Here is a 19,776-nt window from a genome sequence, read left to right on the forward strand (position 1 = left end):
AAAGATCCAGACAACACTTCAACTGCTGCACCACAATGGAGAGAGCTCTGCAAGACTCCCATGAACACAAGCTTTGGGTTTCATAGCTTTGTACAAGAAGGGTTGTGGAAACACCATTGATGACAAGCCACAGTATTATACACAGACACTACTTATTTCAATTAGGGGGAAATTTTTTTAGTGGTGAGGGGCTGGAACAGGCTGCCCAGAGAGGGGGTGGGTGCCCCATCCCTGGGGGTGTTCAAGGCCAGGTTGGATGGGGCCCTGGGCAACCTTGTGTAGCTCCAGGATTGGAAGTTGGTGGCCCTGCCTGTGGCAGGGGGTTGGAGCTCTGTGATCCTTGGGGTCCCTTCCAACCCAGACCATTCTATGATTCTACAAATATTTAAACCTCCAGAATGTTCTCACACCGAGCCACATGTTTCCAGGTGGCTCCAAGGCTGGACACCTCTGCTGCAGCCTGGAAAGGAGACCAAAGATGTCCCTGTCACTCGGCCCTCGCTGGGAGACAAGGCACAGTGGCACTTTGCTCTTGGGCATTTGCTTCCACTGTTACTTAGTCTCCATACCTCAGACAGTAATAGATCCATCTATCCACTCGAGTCTTCCCAGCCTGTTTCACAGTTCCTGCCCCAGTTTACAAGACAGCTGTGCCACCCCAGCAGGCACACGCCAGCCCACTCCTCAAATCTGCTAGACAAAGATTTGACAAACCCCTCATAAAATCCACTCCCCACCTTTGCTACCCATCCTGCTACTAAAATGGTTAAGCCTCTGGAAAACTGAGTAGCCTCATCCTTTCTGCAACAACCTTTCTGGGTCGGAAGACTGCTCCACCTCACTTCCCTCCCTCATAGCCTACGCGACACCCTACGTCAGTCCCTCCTGGTAGGTCATATTTAGCAGACTGCTAAGTAAGGTCTGCTCATTCCCACTGCTCTTTCCTGGACTTCTTCCAGCAGGTCCATGTATATTTTGTAGTCCAGTGCCAGGATGGACAGGATATTCTGCCAAAAGAGGATTACTTCACATGCTCACTGGCTACAATCCTGGTTTTATATTTAGTCGTGCAGTGTAGCTGAGACAACACAACCCACTACAGCAGCCAGGCCAATAAAACCATCCACCTGACCAGTGGTTCTCCACCCTGTATTTCTGTAGCTACTCCAGGCCTAGGTGTAGATGCTGCTGCTTCTTTCAACAGAGCAGCACTGCCCTTTTTTACCCTCCTCTAGTTCACAGAGATCTTTTGCAAACCCCTCCTCACACTCGGCGTGGTTACAGTCTCTCTCAGACCATCAGGACAACACACACAGTATCTTTCTACTACTGCTCCCTTATCAACAGGGCTGCAGAGGAAGAGGAAAAAAAAATAAAGCTTAACTGATGCGACACATTATATTGCTGACAAGCCCATACCAAGTAATACAATTTTCTCCTCAATGTTTCCAAGTAATTTAATTATTTTTCCAGTAGTTTTCCAGAACATGAAGTTAAGTTGACAGATCGCCTTGCTTCATCTTCTTCCCTCTCACAACATTTCATTTTATTGCAGACCTTTGTTTTACTAAGTCCTGCCCATATTCCAGTGTTCTCCAGACCATCCACCACGCTGATTTTTCAGCAGCTGTTGCAGAGAAGTGGCAGGCAAACCAATCTTAAACATGTTTACATGAGTAAGGTTTTATTGGAACAGGACTTACCAATTTTCTGATGAAAGATCTTGTCGAAGGTTAATTCACCCCTTTCCTCGAGGTATTTCTGCATGACACTGCGGATGCTGAAAGACAAGAGAAAAGGAGAAAGAGAAAAAAAAAGTTACTTTAAACTGTGGATTTTAAACCAGACCTTAACATACTTTGGAGAAAAGAAACCTCGATGTAAAAGACTCGTGCCAAAGGTGATACCAACTCACAGCATGGCAGCAGCCTGCTGCTCTAGCCAAAGACCATGAGAGCTTGGAGGACTACAGCCTTTATCTGACTGTAGCCCAGTCACCAACACAGAGAGGTCACTGAATCCTGTGAATTCTTTTATGAAAATTCAGTCTTCACCCATGAATACCTTCCCAGGCATCACCTTACTAGCCCAAAAATTAACCCTGCTATTTCAGGGCTGTGATTTTTAAGGTTCCGTCCTTGGAATTTGAGGTACACAAGGCAAATCACTTCTCCCCACTGTATGTACAAACAGTGGCCAGGGTAGAATATCATTTCTTCGTGTAGAAGAGACACAGCTTTTACATTTGAAGTTTAACACATCAATAGCCTGCACCACCCGGCGTGACACTGCCTGAATTCCCCCTCAAGAGTTTAGATGCACGTAGTGAGGTTTGAAAAGGCCACAGCTGAGCACACGTCGGAAAAAAATAATAAAGGCAGTAAAAAAAAAAGCCATTGGTGACTGCAAACAGTTCCCTTCCTGTATGCCAACCCAGAGCAAGGGCTCCACAGCTTAAAGAAGAGCTCCTGGGCTTCCCCTGGGTTTTTATCCCAGGTTGGTATTTGCAGGTTGAATGGAAGGGCAGTATGGAGCTGGGCGCTGGAGCACCAGATGCTGGGGCAGCATTGGCTGGGGTCCAGGGCCAGCCTTGCCCTGGGCAAGCTGAGCCCCAGGGACACAGTGCTTCCCGAGACACTCTGGTCATAGAATCCTAAAATGGTCTGGGTTGGAAGGGACCCCAAGGATCACAGAGCTCCAACCCCCTGCCACAGGCAGGGACACCAACCTCCAGGCCTGGAGCTACACAAGGTTGCCCAGGGCCCCATCCAACCTGGTCTTGAACACACCCAGGGACAGGGCACCCATCCCCTCTCTGGGCAGCCTGTTCCAGCCTCCTTTCTTCACTCTCCCAGCAGGTTTTAGCTTGCCCCGTGTAAAATCAACGTACGAGTCAATCAAAGCTCCATCAGGCTGTTAACACCGCAACTGCCATCTATCACGGAGAAAATGAGCCAACATCAGCTCCATTAGGCCCCCAGCTTGGCTGCAGCGCACTTAACATCTACTTTGCCTAATTTATAATGTCACAATCACTCATTTAAACCGCATTAACAAAGATTTCCTTTATTTGTCAAGTAACCTCAATATTCATTTTAATATAATGCCTATAAAAATTTCATAGGGGCAACAATACAAGTACATCAATTTTAAGATCAATACGGCCCAGCAGTACCGTGCCTCGGTGAAACAACTGCACTGCCACACTACCAAGGCAGAATCCCACTAGACTTTTCGTGTCCAATTTTAAAATTGGGATTTTCATACATACTCTTCATTGTTACAAAAATAGCCACGAAGTACTTGTGCCCTAAATGAGATGGTTCGATCCTGCTGGCACCCCTGCAGAGGTAAGGCTGAGCACCCAGGGCTCCGAACTGCTCCGTGCCAGGAAAGACCTGAACAGGTCAGTTCTCAGGGAGAGACGTTACACAGATTTCTGTGGTTGTTTCTCATCCATTTTTTCTCTAAAGTCTCTTGACAAACACGTAATTGCGGAGTTTTTGGGTCCTGCGAAGGGCTGAGACCGTCCCCTCTCCCCATCACCAGGCCTCCTCCGACATCTCACAGATGCTAAGAAACATCTCCCTCCACCGCCTTTGGGGAGGAAAGCTTTTGCCCTCCTCAAATGAGGACCCAAGCCACAAAAGCTGAATGACTTGAACAGGAAAATATAGTCTGTAATACAAGCCAAGAAATTTCACTCAAAAGCCCTCAGCCCAGCCTAGGAAATCATCTATGAATCGTTTCTATGCACCTCCCAGAGCCCCACGGGGAGCACAGGCCTACGAACGCTGCGATCCGAAGTGAAAACTCCAGGGGAAACCACCATATCAAGTTAAACAAGAACTGGGAGGGCTAAATGTTGTAAATCAGGGTTCAGAGTATAAATTATTCAGTGATGAACTTGCCAGTCCCTTTATTTGTTCATTAAAAACTAGGCCTACTCTCCGTGTACTTTTACGGCCTAAACCAAACACGGGTTTGAAATGAAAAGGAAGCAGTAAACTGAGACCATGTTCTGTGCTTGTGACACGCCAGGCAGCGAAATAAAAATGATCATGTCATTGACAGAATTGGACAACTCGGCCGCCTCTTCCATGGGGAGACTTTAAAACACACACCCCTACGTCAGCGTGTTTAAAATGGGGACCATAAAACTTAATCCTGCCCGCCCACGGGCACCTTTCCCTCAGCATCCCTTGTCTCCCAAGCACACCTTCGCCTGGTCTCTCAGCACCCACTGGACCACCGATAAAAGAACACAGCGTGCATCACCGAAGAGCCAAACTTCCCTGTGCCCAGGCTCCTGGATGACCCGAGCCCATCACAACACCCGCCTCATTCCCACTGCTCCGTGATGCCCCATTCCCACTGCCCACTAGACCATTAGTAACGGAATAAGCCTTTTTAATACCAACGACATCAAGAAAGCTTTCCCCTGCTCGAACAAGAGCACTGCAAGGAATTACATAAACAGATCGTCTAGACAATGGGGGAAGATAATGAAAAATTTAACATATGACCGGAGTGTCCAGGAAAACACTCCGATTGTGTAACGAACAAATCTCTCCAGCGCCTCTGCTCCTCTCCCCTGACACCCAGTACTTCTGGTCTGATGGGTAACATGGCAAAGGAACAAAACGTTTTTGCAGCTACAGAATCGGAACAAATCCGTAAAATGATCACAGGCTCCAGGAGCCCACGCTGCATTCCAGCTCCTAAACAACAGACCTTCACCCCTTGACAATTTGCTCTCCTTATCCATATGAATACATAGGAATAAATTAGTCGGAGTTATGACTACCCAAAATAACCACCTTCTGATTCTCACACATAAGTGAAAGGTAGAAATCCTACTGAGCTCCAAAGAAACGAAGCACGGTCTGTGTATCCTTCAGAAGGATGGAAAATTTTAACGTGGAGCCCAGAACACTCCACAAAGGGGAAGGAAAGTTCCCTCTCTGCTCTCAGATATTGATTCATTAGTTGCCCTCCATGTAAGCAATCCGGGATTAAAAGCTGTGTTTCACAGAAAAGTGGCCATTTCGGGAAAGCTTCCCACATCCCAATATGCTTTCAGCACAAACACTGTGCTAATGCGAGGAGTGGACTTTTCACAGAAGTTCATCTCAGTTCACAGCACGATCAACCCTAATAGCAACACTCCAAAAACGCAGAAACAAAAGCTGGCTGAAAATGAAATCCAGGGAGACTTCAGAAACAAAAGCATATCCAACTGCACTGTAGCTAAACCTTTTGTCTGTGTATTTTTTATTTCAGAAAAGGAAGAAAACAGCAAATGACAAAAATTTCAGACCGGCTCATTTCTCTGTCTACAAGTCAACTGAAATAACGGGCCAGGGAAAGCAAGTGTCAGACTTCAGATTTTTTAAGAGATGCAATCTGGACTGTGGATTCCTCCTTGCTGGTTCAACCGGGGTCAAATTTAAGCAGGTACAGCCCTTTGGCCTGCGACCAGGCACACAGCAGTACCCACGCCAAGGTCGGTATGGAGAACTAACATAGTGGTGAGACTGTGGAGAAGCTTTGGGAGAGGTTTTGTTAATTGCAAACAGAAGGAGCATCATGATCCCTGGCAATGCAAACAGTACCCAAACAGTGCCCTGTGCTGATGCCGAGGGCAACAGGGTGCCACAGCATGGACATTGGTGCTCAGCAGGCTCATCTCCTGAGGCCCCACGGGAGAAGCTGCCCTCAAAGACAAAGCTGAACAAGACGACCAGGCTTGTGAGGCAGCACCAAGAGCGCTGCCAGCCCAGAAGCAGGCAGAGACATCACTATCTGCACCATCACCAAACCATAAACTTTGCGAACAGCACAGGTCGCTCTAACCTGGTTAGCCCCTCCACCTCCCCAGAACAGGGTTTGTTACAGGCCTGAGCTGCAGAATCGGCTAAAAAGGAGCTTTAAAACCACCAAACCACAGACTGGTTTGAGGTTGGAGGGACGTCTAAGCCCCCTCTGAGTGCCACCTCCCCAGCCCAGGGTGCCCCAAGCCCCATGCAACGTGGCCTTGAACCCTGTCCAGGGCCAGCCCCAGCTTCTCTGGGCACTGTATGCCAGGGCCTCCCCCCTCCCCGGGAAGGATTTCTGCTTCCCAGCCCCTCTCCATCACCCTCCTGCAGCTGAAGGCCATTCCTCTGGGCCTGGCCCTCCCTGCCCTGGGCACTAACCCCTCTCCAGCTCTCCTGGAGCCCCCAGCAATGGGAAGGGGCTTCGAGCTCTCCCAGAAGCAGCCTTCTCTTCTCCAGGCCACATCTTACATCTCTAGCCAGCACCCTGCACTCTCAGATGGGATCAAAGAAATCCACCACCAAACAGCCTTCGAGGTTAAATGCATTTGGGAACTGAGATGGCCTCGCTGCTACGAGCATGCACGGCGGGCGGCCTGACAGCAGGCAGACCACAGGCAGCTGCCGCACCGAGGGCGGGAAGCGTCTGCTTGAAACACATCTGAAAAGCTAAGAAGGAAACACAGCATTGTCCTTCTTAGGGCAGAAAAGGCGATGTGCATGGCAAGAGCATCACTCCCCCCACCATCCTCCTCCCTCCTCAGCAAACCCGGAGCTGCCCCCGAGCCAGGATCTGTCCTCAGTTGCAGCCAGAACCACACTCCAGCGCCGACCTGCCGTTCCCCCCCAACAGACCAGTGACGTTCTCCAAGGAAAAGCTTTACCTATCAGTAGAGATTCAGCTTCTGCTGGGTACATGACTATCAGCATCCACAGAGCCCTCAGGATGGCCACCGAAGCCCGAGGAACAGTCCTTCAGGCAGCCCTGGCCAGCACAGGCAGCCGGGAGCGTGGCTGCCTGCAGAAACAAGAAGTTATGGAGGAGAATAACACAAGCACCGTTTATTCTGACACTTCCGAAAAGTTCAGGTATTAATTTTGAAGACGCACAGGTTTTGGTATCCTAAATCCTTCAGGAGTTCTTTTGAAAGCACCTAGGAAACATGAAGGGGAAAGAAAGAAGCAATGGTTCGTATACGTATACATACTCTTACTACTGGAACGAGACCAAGAAGATACTTACTCCTGGCCTCCTTAATACTGTACCTTAAAAGAGCTTTTAATTATTTATCACAAAAGCACATTGTTTTTTCTTATAAATCAATAAGAGTTCAGATTTGTGGGGTAGTATCAGTTGGACACATGCACACCAGAGCTTTAAAAAAACAAACGTCTGGCCTTATCGCAAGCATTAAGGAATCATCCTACATTAAGAATGTGCAGTTACACTGGGTAATAAATTCACCTGTAAGCTGAAACAGAAAAAAGGACTGGAAAACAAAACAAGAATGAAATGGCAGCTTTCAGAGAGCAGCCCGAGGAGAGCAGAGTTCAGTATTTAACTGCACCAACATTTCCCATGTCAGCTCAGGGAAGTCATAAACATTATCTGCCTCAGGTCCCCAGCCTGTCAAATAAAGCTGCGTTTCTTCTTCCCCTGCCCTGGTCGTCAGGGTGGTACCATCCTTCTGTCACGCCAGGGACCATCTTCTGCCACACCTGCATCCACACCCAGCACACACAAACCTCCTCTTGCTCCTGGCACATCCATGAACTACTCAAATGCTCAGAATTACTTCAAGAAAACACTAGATATTCAGCAACTGAATCACCACTGCCTTTGACTGCCAGCCTCAGCACTGTCCCTCACCACCCTCTGAGCGTCCTGCTTCCACCCCAGTCCCCTTCCATTTATCCAGGTCTGCTTTCTCAGCCTGCTTGGTACCTCATCCCGTTCTCACCTTGCTTTCCACACTGTATTATCACATCCCCTCACCACATCCAGCTTTCAGCTCTACTTGCCTCTTTGCCACCGCATTCAGTGCAACAGACACAGACACAGGGAGGTCCCACAAAGCCGACAGAGCCCTGAGCTTGCCTGCAGACAGAAAATAACTAAGCCCACTCAGACCCAATCTCAAACGAGAAGAAAATCCAAAAGCCTGAATTCCAATCCTGCTATTGTGTCGTGAGCCAAGTGGCTTCTCCTTGGAAGTATTTTTCCTGAGGTTCTGAGGAGTAGGAAGGAAAACAAGTCACATAAGGGAAGACAACGGGGGGGGAAAGGAGAGAAACATCTCAACAGAAAGGGTAAATCTGTGTGTCAGCCTACTAACCACACCATCATTCCCCTGTAACATGCTCAGCACTGGCATGAATTACCTGCCCAGCCGAACAGACCTGCCCTTGACACAGACAGCAAACTGCGACCAGTCGCTGGATCTGGGGGGCATCAGGAGGAGTGTGGGCAGCAGGTCACAGGAGGGGATCCTCCCACTCTTGCTCTGCCCTGCTCAGGCCCCACCTGGAGTGTTGTGTCCAGTGCTGGGCTCCCTGGGATCAACCAGCCAGGGATCTCCTGGAGAGAGTCCAGAGGAGGGACAGAGATGCTGAAGGAGCTGGAACATCTCCCCTGTGAGGAAAGGCTGAGTGAGCTGGGACTGTTCAGCCTGGAGAGAAGAAGACTAACGGGGAACCTTATTAATGTTTATCAGTATCTTAAGTATTGGATGCAGGGGGAAACGGGCAGCCCCTTTTCAGTGTCTGTGGGGACAGGACAAGGGGCAATGGCTGCAAGTTAGAGCATAAGAAGAACTTTTACACAGTGAGGGTGAGGGAGCCGTGGGACAGGCTGCCCAGGGGGTGTGGAGTATCCTCTGGAGATATTCCAGCCCCCTCTGGACACCGACCTGTGCAATATGAGCTGGGGAGCTGCTTTGGCAGGGGGTTGGACACGATGAGCTTTCAAGGTCCCTTCCAACCCCTGTGATCGCAGCCCCCAGCTCAGCTTAAGGCTCCACTTTGGGGGTGAAAGCGAAGGACAGGCGCTGAATGCAACCCGAAAAGAAGAATTAGCTTCCCTCCTGCATGAGAGGTGGAAAATAGCCAACATAGCACAAACCAGCCGCTCCATCTCATCGTGCTTCCTCTCAGGCTTGAACCCAGCGCAGAGTTCAGCAGAAGTTAACACTTCTGCAAACCATTTCGTTCTGGGACGCTGGGAAAGGTTATTTTACACACTGCGACTGGTGCTGGAGCAATTAACAGGGCAAAGTCAATTCCCAGTGTGCAAAGCCAGAAAGGGCCACCACACCATCTCACCCCAGGTATTTATTGCTGGGAAAATTCCCTATTGGGAGAGAAAACAAATCGTTAGGGGACTGAAATCAGGGGGTTGGACAACAGTGGAATAACACAGGGAAAATATGTTCCTCTCCTCCCTCTGCTTAGGAGCATCCTGTAATGTTCCAGAACGCCCTGACAGCAATGCAGCATCCAACTGGCATCATGATAGAGAAACAGGAGCACGATGGGTGCTCTGTTAATCAGGGCACACGCTTGTCCTACTCTTTGTCTCAGGAGCCGAGGACAAAAGTCACAGGGAGCAGAAGGAAACCTCCCTGAGAGCAGCACCTCTGCTGCTGTTACTCTGCACAGCACCCAGGACAAGGACAGGGTTTGTCCATGCCAAGTTCATCCATTTACACCCCGTTTTCTGCCTTCCACACCCTCTGCATCGTGTGCCAACTGCCTGCCAAGGCACTGCAGGGAACGGATGCTCTTCTAATTGCCAGGGGTGATTAACAGCATGTTCCACCCAAGGCCCCTGTTTGGGATGGAAAGGATTAAAGCCCCTCACCACCTTCCCACAGCCCCTCTCCAGGGTGTGTGTCTCATCCCAGAGACCGAAGGGCTGCACTTATGCAAATTATATTAACAGAGAAAGTTTACAAGGAGGGAGCCAAAAGCACAGTAGCTCTTCAGCTGCGATTTCAAAACAGGCACTATCCTCATGTTCCTTGAGGATCATCTGCATTACCACTGCTGAAATCTGAAACTAATATAAAAGCTTCTAAGTACATGAATTTTTCAGGAATAATTACAGTGAATTGTAGTGTCAAGGACTTGCCCTTCCACCAGCACGCTGCTACTGAGAAATCACAAGAAAGAAATGAGCACAAAAATCACATCTCCTTGCTGCTGCTGCAGCAATTAAGTCATTTGTCAATCCAAGGCTGAGGGTTTTTAAAACAAATATAAAATCACTGCAGGCCTGCCAATTCTTTTTAATCTCTCCAGATCTATAAAATGTTTAGAACTTTCTTTAAAAGCAGCACCCAAGTATAAACACTAACTGAGCTACCAAGAACGACGGCCAACATTGACTGGAGCACACACACTGTGATTTATTTATTCATTTATAGTCTGGAGATGCAGTTTTACAGAGGCTTTAGTGTTTATTTGCACTATCCAAATCCATCGTAAAGTTGCTAAAAGTGGACCAAGGATCCTGGCCCAAAGGCCTTTGAACTGAAAGCACGACAGGGTCAACAAGTACAATTCAGAGCAAGAGCTGAATGGCACACGGCCACCACGGCCCCAGGCTGGGGCTTTCCGCCTTTATAAAGAGCAGACTTACAAGCTTTAGTGGTGCAAAACTCATCAAAAGTGAGAGCTATCAAGAAATATTTGGTCCAAGAACCAGATCTTCTCAGAACTCCTTTAAATAACAAGGTAAAGCTGACAGAAATGTTCCTGTGTCCTTTTTCCCCCCCTCTCTGAAGAGGCAAGCATCCCTCCAGAGCCTCGCGTCCCGAGCACTGCAGCACCGATTCTCCTCAAGCAAAGCAAAAGGAACCAAACCACAAGTGTAAAATTGATTTATTGACTTTTTTCCTCCTCGTTGAGTGTTTTAACCTGGCAGTTAGTTGAAGTCCCAGAAGTAAGGGAGATGGAAACAAAGCGATCGCTCGGACAATTTGGAAAGAAGACTGGGAAAATCTGGGGTGAAAAAGTGAAGTCAGATAAAATTTCAAAAACCAGAGGGGCTGAAGCACTGAGACAGAGGAACCCTTAACATGAAAACGACCAGGATGCAATGGGGAAGCCAGGATGGAGATGCAGAAGAACAGCAAACGATGAGGAGGCTTGGAAAGGGCAGTCCCCTCAGAGGCACCACCTCCCCATCCCTTACTGCCCACCACAGGCTCGGAACCCAAGCCCTAAAGCAGAGCCAGCAAACCCACACCCACCTGACCCAAACTCCTTCTGGAGTGGTTCTGTTCATGGCAGAGCCAGCCTTGTCTCACCATCATTTAACCAAGACCTGCACCTCGCAGAGCTCACTCTCCCCTCCGGAATGAAGGCAGAAATCACAGAATTGCAGGGGCTGGAAGGGACCTCCAGAGATCATCAGGTCCAACCCCCAAAGGTACCAAAAAGAACAGCAGCCAAGCAGCACCCAGAGCGCCGCATTCTGCGTGCAGACCCTGGGGAGAGCGGCATCTTCCTCTCAGGTCTGCAGCACTGAGCCTTTTATCGGGTTCCCCGGTGCTTTTTCATTTTCTGGGAGGATGCAGAAGCTGCTGGGAGCTCTTCCCTCCTCTGCGCCTCCGGCAGCAGCAGCAGCAGCGAGCGCTGGCGGGTGCCGAGCATCCCTCCGCTCCCGGCTCCGTGCTGCAAGGCGCGTCCCCCAAGGCTGCAGCCAAGTGCAGCTGGTGCTTGTCCGGTGCGGCGGATCGCAGACACGCTGCATCAGCTGCACTGGGTTTCTGTCAGCATTTAACACAGGCTCTGCCAGGCCCTGGGAAACCTGCCCTTTCCCCATCCCCTTCTCAACACGACACAGCACATGCCGACAGGACAAACTCCCGGTGCACTGGGAGGGGGCTGGGGGGAGGTTGTTTCTATGGGGACGCAGTTTCCCCTAACCCTCTCAGAAATGTGTATTTCCTTACAGGAGGCCTGTTTGTAGAGGTGTTTATTCTGTATTGGAACAATTTTCTTGGAGAAACTCCTAAGCACAGGGTGCAGCTCTCTCTGCAGCAAACAGCTAGAATTTCTAAAGCTAGAAACCACTGCTTTTACATCCACTTAGTCCAATTAAGGTCTGTTATTTGGTTTACAGACCTAGACCTGATGGCTCTGATAGGCTTTTTTCTAATTTTATTAATTAAAAAAAAAAGCGATTACCGATAAGAAGATTAAACCAGGGCATTCCACATGATTTCACCAGCACAGAAACCAAGAGCTCATACGCTCGTGTCCTGAGGTTACAGCTCCAGCACTGTGCTGGAAACATTCCTAGTGGGAAGGTCCGGGCACTGAAAAGCCATCCCACCTACAAAAGTCTGTGCTCCTCACACCTGCAGTGCAACAGCACCTTAGGGAAGCTCTCCCCAAAAACATCCCTCTGGTGTCAGCACCATAAGGGAAGGCTGCGTGCTGATCTCTTCCCAGATCACCCTCATTTACCTTTTTTCTTAATTAAGGTAATGACACCCAAGGGAAGGTCTGTGTTTTGAAACATAAGCTTCAGCCTCAGCGCATCCCCAGGGAACTAAGCTGAACACCTCCCCGACGGCTGGATCTGCCTCTCCTGAGCCCAGAGACACTCCAAGTAACCTCTGCTCCGGAGCAGAGACAGCCCTGGGGCTCCACTGCTGCTCTGTGGCTCAGAAAACCTCATTTTAACTCCAAAACATCCAAAGGCACATCACCAATTCCTCATCAGCTTGGCTCCAGATCTCTGCAGGTCGGGCTACAACAGCACCTTTCCTCCAAAGCCTCAGGTCTAGTCCAGTAAAGCCAAGAGAGCTTTGCAACAGGAGCCTGGTCTTCCCATGCACTTCCACACAGGCAGCAAGATAACAACATGAAGTCCCAAGTGAGACAACACCCAACCAGTGCAGCCAGCGGCAGCCCTCCCATACGGGCTCCTGTGCTGGCTCTCCATCCCCATCCTGGACGTCCCACAGCACAAAGCTAACCTGAGATGAGAAGCACACACATGATGTCAGCAGCCCTCACTGTCCCTTTGCTGACCTCTCTGGAGACAGCCATCCTTTCACTGCCTTCTCAGCCAACGCTTCCACCGACAGCACCGTGAGCCGGCTGAATTTCTAACCACCACCGAGGGTTTAAGTGCTCTGGCACGGTGCTCACGCTGAGCAGGGCTAAGCTACTCCCCAAGAAACGTTCAGTCTCTCTTGTAATGCTAGCTCAGCAAAGCCCAAGGGGCTTTTCCCCTCCTCGGCTGCTCTGTGAGTATCCAAGCACACCTTTCAACCCAAGAGACACGGTAAGACAGACAAGCTTCTGTCTACTCACTTCATCCTTCCTGAAGAAGGAAGCTGACCTTCAAAACATACCCATTTCTATGAACTGCACTAACCTAAACGAACCAGGGCTTTCTTCATCATCAGCAAGAGCAGTGTAATACCTGAAGTGAGGAAATAAAAGCCAGGGGGATACCCTAGGACACAAGAGAGGGATGAGTGGGCAGCACGGTGGGCTCCTGCTGCCCCTCATCCCCAGCTGAGCAGCAGAACAGCTCTGTCACTCAGGGGGCACGGGCTCAGGTGCCTCAGAAGGCACTTTGTTGCTTGAAAACTGGGCAGAGGATCTGCCCAGAAAAGAGGAGACATCCACCACCTCGGAAGCAGGAGTTGCACTAATGAGATGGCAAGGCTTTGGGAAGAGCAGCAACGTGGAGTGTGTCTGCACACGCAGCTTACAGCCTCTTTGAGAAGGCGCCTGGTGAACCATGAGATGCTCTGTTGAACGGGGACACGTTGACCCTGCACAGCACCTGCTGTGGGTTCACTGCCAGCACTTTGCCCAGTGCTCACAAGACCTGCCTGGCACACAGCACCCTTCAGCCAGCTTGAGCTCCCACCGAGCTTCAGCCCAGCCTTTACTCCTTGCTTAAACCTTCATCAAGATACATACAGTACAGCTGCAAAATAATAAATCAGTCTGCAAAAACATCTCATTTGGAAACCTTTTTCCTTCTGCAGCGCCACAGATTACAGGTCAATTAAGCCACTTTGGACAGTTCAAGCGTCCTGCACTCTGGGTTTCATTTCTTACTTCAAAATTTCCAAGTCAATATTTAGTAAGTACTGGAAATGGTACAAAAATGCCAAGGAATGGTCTTGCTTGACACTGAAAAAAACCCACATCAAACGAAACCCCTGACCTGTTCTGGAACTGCAGACAGGCAGGCGTAAGAAGTTCTGCTGAGATCCCTCTCCGCCGTCACTGCTGCGAGCTGATGGACAGGTAAAGCACCAGCACTTCACAGAGCTACAGATACCGTGACACAGATTCATCTGAGGGAACCACTAGATCCCTAATCCTCCCTATCATCTCCTATCTAACTCTGCGCTCAGCAGCACCGCTTCCGGGCAGCGCCCAGTGAACACATAAGCCTTTGCAAAGGCTGGGGCTACTTTCCCCCCAAAAAATAACAGCACAGCAGCACTTTAGAAGATTCCTACCCCTTTCAGGTAGTGAGGAAGAAGCATAATGCAGCACAAGGCTTCTTGTTTGCAGGCTGAACAAACCACACGGAGAGCAGGGTACAGCACCAGCACCCCCGAGCCCTGTGCCACGGGGTCTGAAACAAAACAAAAAGGCGTTGGGAATAAAAGAGCATTTCGGTGAGGGATTCAGGGAGGAGCTTTGTGGACAACACATGGGCCAAAGCGGGTACTGTCAGGAGCTGGGAGCAGCCACAGCAGTTCTCAATACCGTGACGCCGAGCAAGGGATGCTCAGCGAGTTGAGGTGCCACCTGCAGAAGCCCCGGACCCAACAGTACGCTGGAAGCAACAAAGCAGCACCTGGAAAGATGCAAAGGGATGATGGGAACATAACAGCAACGAATACCATTGCACAAACCCTCATCAGGAGGGGGTTTGTAGCAGCAGCACTCGAAAGCAATAGCCTATTTTTTACAGAAAGCTGGAGAAAATGCCACCAAAGTAACCGAGACTGACAGGGGTTTAGCCTGTACCTCAGAGATGCTACAGGAGATTCAAGAGGTACAAGAACACACTGAAGGTCACATCAAAGAAACAAATGAAATTCAGAGAAGGAAATGCCAGTAAAACCAGGAGAGCAACGCTGAGAAAGCAGAAGCAATGCAGGGTAACGACGCTCAGCCCCTAGCAGATGTCACCCAGGTTTCACCAATACTCGGCCCTGCCATGGGAAGAAAGCAAGTCACAGACAGCTCGGGATGGGACTGGAAGGAAAAGCAGCCTCTCTGCATTCAGCAGAGCTCACTCAGAGGTTTAGTAAGCACGTTGGTCTGAACACGGGGCTGGAAAGCACAGAGCACATCGCAGCCTGGAGCAGCTGGGTACCAGAGTGCTAGTCTTCAGCTCTGGAGGTGAAGAGGGGATGGGGTGAAAGGAAAACCAGCATGTTAAAACCGTGTGGTTTTTAAGAAAGAAGTGACTGCAGCGTGCCTTTTCTGCCCCAGGAGGGGCAGGATTCAGACGGAATCTGTTGGGAGAATAGTAAGAATTAGCTTGAGAGAATTACTGAAATAACCAGGTGAGAAAAGGCCAGATGAGATGAGCAACACCCTACAGCTGCAGCAAGAGGAGCCGGAGGGCAGCCTGACAGACACACACCACGCTTCCTTACCGTGCCCTTGGTATCTGTACACCAAAGACACACAGAGCTTTCAGGTGATGTTTACAGTGAGGGAGCTTTCACGTTACCTTTCCTGGGGATGCTGGGCACAGCCAGTGTGGGGACAAGCCCAGGGCACCTCCTGCACCCTCTTCCCATCCCTGTTAACCTGGTCTCCTGGACTAGTTTTTATTTTCCCCTCGACTTCACGTTACATAAACCCCTGGCTCAAAGCAGAAGGTGCTGCTGGCAAATAAAGTTCTTCCACTTCCTTTCACCAAAAATAAGGGAAATCTAAAATTCACCCAGAAAAGGGAAAACCTTCAGAAGCCTGCTGAGTCGCCTCAGAAATTAAGTGAGGTTTATTTACTCCTTTCCCTCCACCCCAAGCTCAAAACACTCGACTGCAATCCTGTAGAAAAAGATTAAGGTTTGACATCTGCTCGTGTTTCAGGCTGTAAGTCGCCTTTTCCATTCCAGGCCCCACTTCTGGCAGTCGTGTGGGTTTTGACAGCCCTCCTGCCCCCCTCCTACCCCGTGTTCCCCCCCTCCGTGTGAACCTGCCTGCAAAGCGGGCTCCTGGAGAACAACGTCAAACTGAAAGGCATCATCACAGCTTCCACAGTGCTTGGGAAGGCCCTTCCGAACGGAAGGAGGAAACAGCAGAAGGGAAGGAAAAGCAGATGACAGAGGATGGAAAAGGGGTTGTTTTGTTTTGGTGGTTTAAAAAACAAACCCAAAACAAAACCACACTAAGGCTCCTCCTGCAGCACTCCTGTCTCATTAGCATCTCCTGTCCTCTTTCTTCCCAAGCTGGGATTTTTAACGATTTCAGTACAGAACACTCCGGGGAGGATGCTTCATGTGAAGTCAGCAATAATCAGCCCCACGGCCAATAAACTCTTCACCCTCCGAGTTTATTTGCTGCTAAGCCTTGGCCTGCAGCCTTGGAATTCATTCTGCCGGCACTACAGCTATTTCCTTGTAAACAGGAAGCCCCCTCAAATTTGCATTACAGTAAACTCCCTGACTTGGGTTAGTATCAGGCTTATCTAGCAGATAAAACCTGCCTACAGGTGTACCAGCCTCCAGCAAAGGACTGCAAGGGGGGAGGAGGGAGGTAAAAACCTCCGTGATGTTTCTTGGGGAGATAAGAGCAGCAGCACAGGATGCTGGGCAGTGGTGTGTGTCATGTCCCCCTCCCCAGGAGATAAAGCACCACCCAAGGCATTCCTGCGAGAAGAGCACTGCAATAAGGCCGAGGCGTTTCTTCCCAAGCGTGGATGTGATATTCCAGTGACCTTCCTGGGATCCATCCCAGCGACGGCGCGACGCACGAGGACGGCTGCCCGCAGCCCGGCGTGACAGCGCCGCGCTCGCGCTCCTCCCAGGAGCTGCTTCTCACACATGGAGGAATGATAAAACAAAATAATGTAAAGAGATTGGGGGACATTGTTTGATTCCAAGCTCATGCAAGAGAGGGCTTGGTGTGTTATGTATTTTTTTTCACTGTTACTATACCAACCCGCATCCAACCAGCCCATTTATATAACTCCCAATGAATCACGTTGACAGCGGCACGGAGTGGTTAAGTGTACCCCACACACCGTGGCTGTGTTAATGAGAGGGTTCAGAGGGAAAAAAAACAGCACAACAACCCAACCAGAAGCCAGCACGGAGACATCTGACACCAGAATAACGGTCACAGTTTCCTAGTGCAGGAGGAAATCCCTGGTTTCAGTTAGCTGCTGAGAAGTTCAGTCATTTCGAGTCTTCTAGAGCCGTTTGTGGTCCCGGGCTTAGGTAAGTCTCTCTTCTCGTTTATGTCCACGCTTCCTCTCATCTGTCTGCCTTACACGTCCTGTGGCACCACAACACCCCTTACAGCTGCAAACCTGTCCCTCCCTTGAGGCTCCTCACCTTCTTCAGAGCATGACAGTCCCCAGGGGAGGGACGATAAGCAATCTTTTCCCCTTAATACAGCAGGTACCCTCCCAACAGGCAGCTCTAGGAGCTCGGCCTCCCAGCACCTAACCCTCCTCCTCGCCTCCTGCTCTGCAAAACTTCCTCTGGCTGCTGGTTCCCACCCTGAACGTGGAGCCGAACGCAGGCAGACATCCCCCTGAGCTCAGGGGAAGTACCAAACCTTGGCAAAGCCCAAACCCCGGAGCAGGAGAGCAGCACGCTGCAGGTTCTCCAGGCCTCCTGCTGAGCTACCAGCCTGCGCCTTGCACGAGGCGATGGGACCAGGGGCAGCGGCTTCCGAGCCTCCCCACAAGCACCACGAGTGGTTATTTCTCACGGCACTGGGGGGACTCCTCCCCTGCTCACCCTCTGCCCACATCCCCACTCTCACCTCTCCGTGGGGTCGTGTCCCCATTGAAAGCTGGGCCCACACATTAACCAGCCGTGGCTGAACGCAGAGGTACCATGAAGCACCCCATACCCCAGGTTCGACGGGTATTATGTTTACAAGCATTTACACATACCAGGAGAAAAATAACCCCCCACACCTTCATCTGTCCAGCAAGCCATCCTCAACTGGACCTTAAGAACGACTGCCAAACTTCTTCACCCACAGCTTCACTGCCTCTGCAAGGGGGATGAGCACACGCCGGGCACCCGGAGCCCCTCTCCTTCCCCCCCTCCCCGCTGCAGCCCTCCTGCACTACCCAGAATCCAGGCGTAGGGGCAGAAGGAGGAGGGAAGCAGCGAGGAGATGGCTTCGGTCCCCGCTGGCTCACGGCAGCAGCTCAGCTAGGCCACCAGCCCTGGCTTGCCAGCTGCCTACACGTTTTGCAGCCGGTTTTGCTTCACGTTTTGGGGTTTTCTCTGCCGTGGCAGCGTTCTGTTTGCTGGTTAAGTCTTCATTTACAACAGGTTTACACAGAGCCGTGGAGGGAGAGGGGACAGCTCGCTCTTAACGCCAGCAATGGGTAGGTAAGCGAGGCGCAGGTGCTTTTATAACACACACACACGACAAGAGGGGACTCTCGCTCAGAAGCAGCAGCTGCTTTTACCACCTAAACCCCAAGGAAACGACCTCAGCCGTGTCACGGCGCCCGGCCCCTCTCTCCGCGACGCCGACACCTGCACCAGCCCAGCGCCGTACGGCTCCCCGAGCCGCCGCGCCAGGAGGGAGCATCCCTCCCTCGCCCCAGCCCGTCCTCCCTCCCCGCATCTCCCCGCTCGGCTGTCACACCTCACCGAGCATCATCGGGGGATGGGGGGGGGGGGGGATAGCGGATAGATAGATAAATAAATAGACGCATAGCTCCGCAGAATAACCCACGGCTCGCCTCGGCTTGGCCATCTTATTCAGCTCGCCGGCTCGAGCATTTCCCTCGCCCGCGGGGTGAAGAAGCGTCAAGTTTAGGACCGATTTAGAGCCCCGAGCCGCGGGGCTGGGGGTTGTTTCCCCTTCCCCGGGAGGAAGCGGCATCCCCACCGGCATCCCCCCGCATCCCCACCTGCCCGGCAACGCCTGCAGAAGTTGTTCCCAATAACCGCGCCCGCCCCGACCCTGCTGCCGACGACCCGCCCCGAGGCCGCGGGGGGCCCGGGCACGGCGGGAGGGCCGCCGCCGCCGCCAGACCGTTATGCTGGGCTCCGCGGTGCCGGCGCGGGGGGGACGGGGAGGCCGCCGGGCAGCGGCCGCGGCCGGGCGAGGGCCGGGACGGGCGGTACCTGGGCTCGGGCAGGGTGATCTTCTTGCTGGCCCTGGCCGCCGGGGTGCTCTTGCTCTTCTCCATCGCCATCAGGTAGCTGACATCGGCCAGCACCGCCTCCAGGTCCGCCATGTTCCCGCTCCCGCCGCCGGGCTGCAGATGGAGGCTCCGCCGGGGGCAGCCGCCCCCGAGGCGGCGTGAGGCGGGGAAGGGGGGGGGAGGTGTCGGCGGCGGCGGGCGGGCTGGCGAGGCGGACGGCGGCGGCTCCCCCTCCGCCGGTGCCGCCGAGCGCCTCCCGGCTGCGCGTGTGCGAGAGCGCGGGGCGGGGGGACAGGGAGGGGAGTTGGGGGGGGACGGGACGGCGGCCGCCTCCCCGCCCTCCGCGCCCGGGGCTCGCCGCCGGCCCTGCGCGCCCTCAGCCCGCGGCCGCCGCGGCGGGCGGGCGGGCGGGCGGGAAACCCCCCCTCCCCCGCCGCTCTCCGCGGCCGTGCGCCGCCCCCGCCGGGCCGGGCCGGGCCGCAGCGCCCCCCGCCCGCGCGGCTCCTCAGCGCTCGGCAGCCCCCGCCGGGCCCATGGCGGCGGCGCAGCCCGGCGAGGCCCCCGCGGCGCCGGGCGGGCAGGGCCGGGTGCAGCCGCGGGGCTCGGCGG

The 19,776-nt window shown here is 52.1% G+C and overlaps 1 protein-coding gene across 1 annotated transcript; it reads right to left on the bottom strand.

Annotated features, from left to right (window-relative positions):
* Positions 1-1,396: 1,396 nt before the first annotated feature.
* Positions 1,397-19,385, bottom strand: LOC311198294 (G protein-coupled receptor kinase 3-like). Its single transcript, XM_084272210.1, has 2 exons — positions 19,148-19,385; positions 1,397-1,780 (listed from the first exon to the last, which is right to left on the bottom strand). The coding sequence occupies exons 1-2, from the start codon at positions 19,258-19,260 to the stop codon at positions 1,669-1,671; spliced, it is 225 nt and encodes a 74-aa protein (XP_084128336.1). The 5' UTR covers positions 19,261-19,385; the 3' UTR covers positions 1,397-1,668.
* Between the last annotated feature and the right edge of the window lie 391 nt (positions 19,386-19,776).

The sequence above is a fragment of the Gallinula chloropus genome, assembly GCF_964237585.1.
Source record: "Gallinula chloropus genome assembly, chromosome: 17".
In the NCBI taxonomy this organism is placed as follows: domain Eukaryota; kingdom Metazoa; phylum Chordata; class Aves; order Gruiformes; family Rallidae; genus Gallinula; species Gallinula chloropus.